This window comes from Myotis myotis, unplaced genomic scaffold (assembly GCF_014108235.1).
Source record: "Myotis myotis isolate mMyoMyo1 unplaced genomic scaffold, mMyoMyo1.p scaffold_m19_p_11, whole genome shotgun sequence".
Taxonomy (NCBI): domain Eukaryota; kingdom Metazoa; phylum Chordata; class Mammalia; order Chiroptera; family Vespertilionidae; genus Myotis; species Myotis myotis.
Window position 1 is genome coordinate 41,298,590 of NW_023416315.1, and position 6,587 is coordinate 41,305,176.

Genomic DNA, 6,587 nt, shown 5'->3' on the forward strand with positions numbered 1-6,587 from the left:
TTGAAAAATAACACCTATTAGAAGGGTGGAACATGAGAGGTTTTCAAGGCAAAATGAGCTTGAAAAAGAAGAATTTGAAGGATTTATTTTGCTATAAGGAACATCCTGACACTGTGGTTTGCTAAACATTAAGGTGGTTTGCTGAGACTATGGAAACTCCAATCCTGAAAATCTTTAAGTACAGGAAGGATTCTGACCACAGCTGCTCAGGATCAAATGTGGGCTTTATTCAACTAAAACTCTCCCCGAGTCTTCCAACCCTGTGAATTTAATTGTAAATGCCAACACAAACAGTATATTCCATCAAACACTTCTGCTTCAGCACCATACAGCGGTTTGTGGGGAGGGGAGGGGAGGGAGATTGTACGGATCCACTTTTTACAGTGCATGGAAGCATGTGAGGAAATACTTTGTCACAATTAGGAGTCCTAGTGATATCTTTGGGTTCTTGCACTTTCTTATTTATATTTCTCATGCAAATCACATACAGCACTTTTTAGAATACATTACAGGTTTTTATAATACATTACAGATTTGAATAATTCATGATAATGAAGCAATAAACCATGATGGAAAGTACTAAGAAAATAAATAAAAATCAGGCAACCTAAGTGTTCCTTTGTTATATCATAAAGACCCAAAATACTGGTTTTTAGATTAAACTAGAAAAATTGTTCTTTAAGTTTAGACATTTAGTCACTAATAACCCAAAACTTTAAAAAATACATCATGCCACAAATGTTTCCTTGAAATACATCTTAATCCTTAAAATATTAGTCTCTATATAGTATGTACTAAGAAATTAATTAATAATATATTAAAGTCATAGATTCTGGTCAAAAATTATGTTTTTAAAAAAGAATAAATCAAATAGGAAGCCAAGTTGAATAGTTTACTAAATTAAATAGCAATCACTCAAATTGCATGTGAATAGACTTGTATATAACAACAAACCATCCGAGTCGTATTTCCACAAAGAACTCTTGGTCTTTCCTTAGAGAACCATTCATTAGAATGCATCAAGTTTCCACATCAAACACCTTGACCTTTGCCAGTACTCTGATGCAAAATATTTAAAAGTTTATTGTCTTCTAAAGTACCAGCAGCATTATTCAACTAATCCCAACTGCTGACTTCACAAAGCGTGGTTATAACGTGCCATTCAAACTTTCTACACTGTCCAAATCAGCAGATCCACAACTGGAGATAGCCACACAGGAGCTACCCTCACAGCCCCTCGGTGAACTGCATTCAGCAAATATTTGCATCCATAGCACTAGAAATGCTAATGAGTGTGTTGGAAATACACATGTAAACACGTACCCCTAACAGTCAATAAATTGTATAAACAGACACAATATGCCTATAAGATACGGTCATTATCCGCCACCCACTGCATGTACCAGGACAGTATCTCTTTGTTTACAATGATTCTGAAGGCGAGTGCGTGTGCTGTGGTGTGTGTGCGTGTGCGTGTGTATGTGTGTGTGTGCTCGCGCGTGTGCGCAGGTTACCGGAGACGGAGATCCGTTCTTGCAGAGGGGCCCTCGGAAGACTCCTTTAATGCCCCGGTAGTGCCCATTGCTGAGATGTCTCGAACTGATGACCAGGTAACAAGCCATGTGGGTCCGGACGGGAGGTACAGAGTCTCAACTTCTTACCAGGCGACCAGCCGCGGAAATGCGGCCGGCTTCTCAGGAGCAGCAGCGACTGCCACCTCCCGAGGAGAAGTGGCCAGCAGGACGCGGGGGGCGCGCGTCCCCGCTCCTCGCCCCGCGCGCTGGGCTCCGGCTGCCGGTCCCGGCTGCTCTGAAGGCGGCGGCAGCCACAGATCACTTAGGGGACCCTGCGAGCCAGTCCACATGCTGCTCTGACCCGCTGGCGGCGAGGTGACTGCTCCACCGCAGGGCTGGAGAGATGTCTTTTTAAGGACAACTTCCTGGGTCCGCTGGGGAATCAGGAGCTCCCCTCCGGTTCCTCCTGCCCCCGCCGGGCACCGAAGCCAGCCGGGGATGCTCGGCGAGGGTCCCCAGGCTCCGGCGGGGGCGACAGCAGGCTGAGCTGTGGGCTGCGGCGCCGAGGATCCAGCAGCAGCAGCCTGTGCGGGGAGTGTGGCGGGGAGTCCTTGCAAGCGCCAAATCCCTGCGCCCGCGGCAGTGGCGGGGGAGGAGATGGGGAAGGCGACAGGCGGGCTGGGGAGGATAGGGAGTTTGGGGACGCAGGGACGCGGGAGCCGGAGCTGTTAGCACCGCAGCTCCGAGCAGTCCGGGCGCACGGGGTGGCCGGCTGGGCTAGGAGGTGACAGCTGCCATGGCGATGGCGGGAGGCTCAGCATCCTGCCATCGGCCAGGCCACCCAGCCCGCTGTTCTCTGCGCCCCATTTGGGGGCCAAGTTTGCACTGTTTGGGGCAGAGGCCGGGCTGCCTAGCGTGGTCTGCAGGGAGGAGAGGAGCGGGAAGGGAGCGTTTCCTTACCCTCCCTGCCCGCGCACCTCAGCATTTCCTCTGCACTCCGGCTGAAGGCCGGGTCAGCAGAAGCCACAGCTCCCCAGCCGGGGATGAGGATGCAAGTGGCAGCCGCAAATAGGGCGGACACTTTAGATGCCCTGTGGCAGGTCACGGATGGAGAAGGAAGCAAGTTTTCGGTAGAAAACTTACATAAGGAAACATGCGTATGTGTGTATATACATACATATATATCCAGAGTTATACTCACTCACAGATCATCCTGTATCTTCAGAGAGGCGGCTATTTTTGGTCTGTAAAGTACTTTCTGTCTTCACAATCTCTGAAATTACCCCTGGGAAATGTTATTTTTAACGGACATTGTATCCTTTACTCTAAATCAAGCCACCAGGGCGCGAGCTGCACTGGGAATAAAGGACTTTTGCAGAGCCCTAGCTGGTTTGGCTCAATGGATAGAGAATAGGCCTGCGGACTGAAGGGTCCCAGGGTTTGATTCTGGCCAAGGGCACAGGCCTGGGTTGCAGGCTCAATCCCCAGTAGGGGATGTGCAGGAGGCAGCAGATCAATGATGATCAATGACTCTCTCTCATCATTGATGTTTCTATCTGTCTCTCCCTTTCCCTTCCTCTCTAAAATAAATACAAATATATTTTTTAAAAAATACTTGTGCAGAAAAGGGAAGGGAGGCCTTGCAGAGTCCAAAGGCACCCTCTCCCCCACCAATGGGGTTCTGTGATCCCTCTCACCCCACCTGGAGGGCCTGTGCTGGCAAGAAGATGAGCATAGGGTTGCATATATCTCAGTGAGCATAGGGATGCATATATCTCTGGGAATATGTGTTTTTGAGTTTTTCGGGTAGATACCCAGAAGAGAGACTGCTGGGTTCTGTGGTAACTCTATTTTTAGTTTTTTTGAGGAACCACCATAAGGTTTTCCATAGTGGCTGTACCAGTCTACATTCCCACCAGCAATGAAGGAGGGTTCATTTTTCTACACAACCTCTCCAACAATTGGTATTACCTGTCTTGTTGGTAATAGCCACTCTAACAGGCGAGAGGTGGTATCTCATTGTAGTGTTGATTCGCAATTCCCTACTAGGTAGGGAAGCTGAACATCTCTTCATATATCTGATGATCATTTGTATGTCTTCTTGGGAGAGGTGTCTGCTCAGGTCTTCTGCCCATTTTTTTTTTAATTGAACTGTTTGGTGTTAAGTTGTATAAGATTGTTATATACCTAGGATAGTAACCCCTTGTTGGAGCTGTTGTTTGCAAATATCTTCTCCCATTTGGTTTGATTGCCTTTTTGTTTTGTTGGTGGTTTCTATGGCTGTGCAGAAGCTTTTTAGTTTGATATAGTCTCATTCACTTTCTTTTGCCTTTACTTCCCTTGCCTTTGGGGTCAAATTCATAAAATGTTCTCCAAGACCAGGGTCCATAAGTTTAGTACCTATCCTTTTTTCTATGTAATTCATTGTTTCAGGTCTTGTATTTAGGTGTTTCATCTATTTTGAGTTAATTCTTGTTCAAGGGAAAACTGTTATCTAGTTTCATTCTTTTGCATGTGGCTTTCTAATTCTCCCAGCACTATTTACGGAAAGGACTTTCTTTATTCCATTGTGTGTTTTGGGCTCCTTAGCACTATCCGTGGTCCCGAAGACAGGGAGACAACCAAGATGTCCTTCGATAGATGATTGGATAAAGAGGATGTGTCCATGGAATACTATTTAGCCATAAGAAAAGATGAAATACTGGCATTTGCAACAACATAGATAGACTGTGAGAATATGATAGTAAGTGAAATAAGTCAGTCAGAAAAAGCTAAGAACTGTATGATTTCCTTTATATGTGAGATATAAAACTGAACTCAGAGACTCAGACTGACAACAGCATGGTAGTTACCAAAGGGAAGTGGGAGGGAGGAGGTAGAGGGTAAAATATATGGTGATGGAAGATGATTGGACTATGTGTGGTGGGTACACAATACAATCTAGAAATCATGTACATAGTAATGCACACTTGAAAACTGTATGAACTTATTAACCAATGTCACCCCAATAAATTTAATTAATTGTTTAAAGGTGGCCTCATTTCCCTCCGTTGTCTTATCCCTGGAATTGATACAAGTTTAAGGCTAATGCTCTCAGTCCTCTCCCCAGTTTCTCCTTTCTGTCCCCCACAATGTTCCATTTGTAATTTGTATCCTGGTTGACACCGAGGCCCACTCACAAATGACAGAAACTGATAAAAGAAAACAGGCAATTTATTTTTTTTCAAGTCAAACAACTCAAAAACCTCTTAAGCAATATATATATATATATATACTAGAGGCCCGGTGCACAAAATTCGTGCGGGGGGGGGGGGTCCCCTCAGCCCAGCCTGCACCCTCTCCAATCTGGGATCCCTTTCACAATCTGGGACCACTGGCTCCTAACTGCTCACCTGCCTGCCTGCCTGATCACCCCTAACTGGCCCCCCTACCAGCCTGGTTGCCCCTTACTGCCCCCCCTGCTGACCTGGTCACCCCCAACTGCCCTCCCTGCCAACCTAGTCACCCCTTACTGCCCCCCCTACTGGCCTGGTCGCCCAATGCAGCCTGCTGTTCAGTCAATGGGTCATCCCTCACTAAGCCCCATGCCAGTCTTATCGCCCCACACAGCTTGCTGCTCAGTCATTTGGTCGTCCCTCACTAAACCCCCTGCTGGCCTTGTCACTCCACTCAGCCTGTTCGGTAGTCTGTTCGGTTGTTTCGGATGTGATGGCCCCTGGCAAAATATATATATATATATATATATATATATATATATATATATATACATATATATATGTATATATATATATATATATATATATATATATATATATATATATATTCCAATTAAAATAACTATTGTAACTGCCCAATATAGGGTTGATTTTTTTCCATTATTTCAATAGCTTATATCCTTAGTATTTATTAAGAAATACACAGATATATTTCTCATTTTAAACATTTTATATGTTTCTTTCAAGGGTTTTTTTAAGTGTTTATAAAGTGTCTTAATATGTAAAGAGAAAATGCCAATTCCTTGAAAACTTTGAATGCAAAATTACTGACACTGAGATAGTGCAATTGTAGGAATTATTTAATTATTTTGTATCTATCTTGTTGGTAAGAGTTTTTGAAATAAAAAAATATTATGGGTAGTGACAATAGATATAACATATCCACCTTTTCCTTCCTGTTAAGACATGATGTGTTTTATGAAATTTTGTTTATTAAACTTAGAGCTGAAAAATGTTTTTTGAAGCTGAGAATGTGTAATATTACTCACATATAGACATTAGATCTATTCCATACAAATGGTACAATGTATATGCAAATAGTAAAATTTCAAAATCAGGAGACGATTTTGACAAAAAATAAATAAAGGAGATAGTGTGGCTCAGTCTATAACCACTATTTCTTCATAAATATCAGTAGCAAACAGCATTAAAAATTTAAATGTAAGTATCCTTAAATGGACTTGAAAAATGAATGATGTCACATGTTATAAATAACAGCTCCAAGGATATTATGCCTTCTTCACTAAGCAAACATAATTCCCAAAGATGTTTAATTATTTTTAAGAATCAGGTACACATTTCTAAAATGAAAAGACTGACTTAAGTAATCAAAATGGATACAATCAAGCCTGGCCAGTAGCTAAGTGATTAGAGCACCAGCCCTCTCGCTGAAGGGTCTCAGGTTTGATTTCCAGTCAAGGGCATGTACCTGGGTTGCAGGTTCATCCCTGGTCAGGGTGAGTGGGGAAGGTGATGTGTCTTTCACACACCAATGTTTTTCTCTCTCTCCCCCACCTTCCCTCCCTTCTACTCTCTAAAAAATTTAATGGGAAAAATATCCTTGGGTGAGGATTAACAATTAAATTACAATTAAAATATATAATCCTATCGTAGTTTTTTTTTAATTGAAATTATCTGTTAAATATCCTGGCATTTTTGTTCATTTGACTATTGTCCTCTATACATCTGAGTTTTCCCCTAAGAAACAATCCCTTTTTATAGTAATGTTTCAGAGACTGTAGTAATTTTCCTACATTTCTTTAAAATTATTTAATTTTTGAGGTCTTTCTTCTTTAGA

The 6,587-nt window shown here is 42.9% G+C and overlaps 1 protein-coding gene across 1 annotated transcript in view; it reads right to left on the minus strand.

The window, feature by feature from the left end:
- ZNF804B (zinc finger protein 804B) overlaps positions 1-1,883 on the minus strand; it is a 387,118-nt gene extending 385,235 nt beyond the window's left edge. The window contains exon 1 of the mRNA XM_036326998.1: positions 1,515-1,883. Coding sequence (XP_036182891.1) covers positions 1,515-1,622 — 108 coding nt within the window. The 5' untranslated portion in view covers positions 1,623-1,883. The remainder of the gene's footprint in view (positions 1-1,514) is intronic.
- Between the last annotated feature and the right edge of the window lie 4,704 nt (positions 1,884-6,587).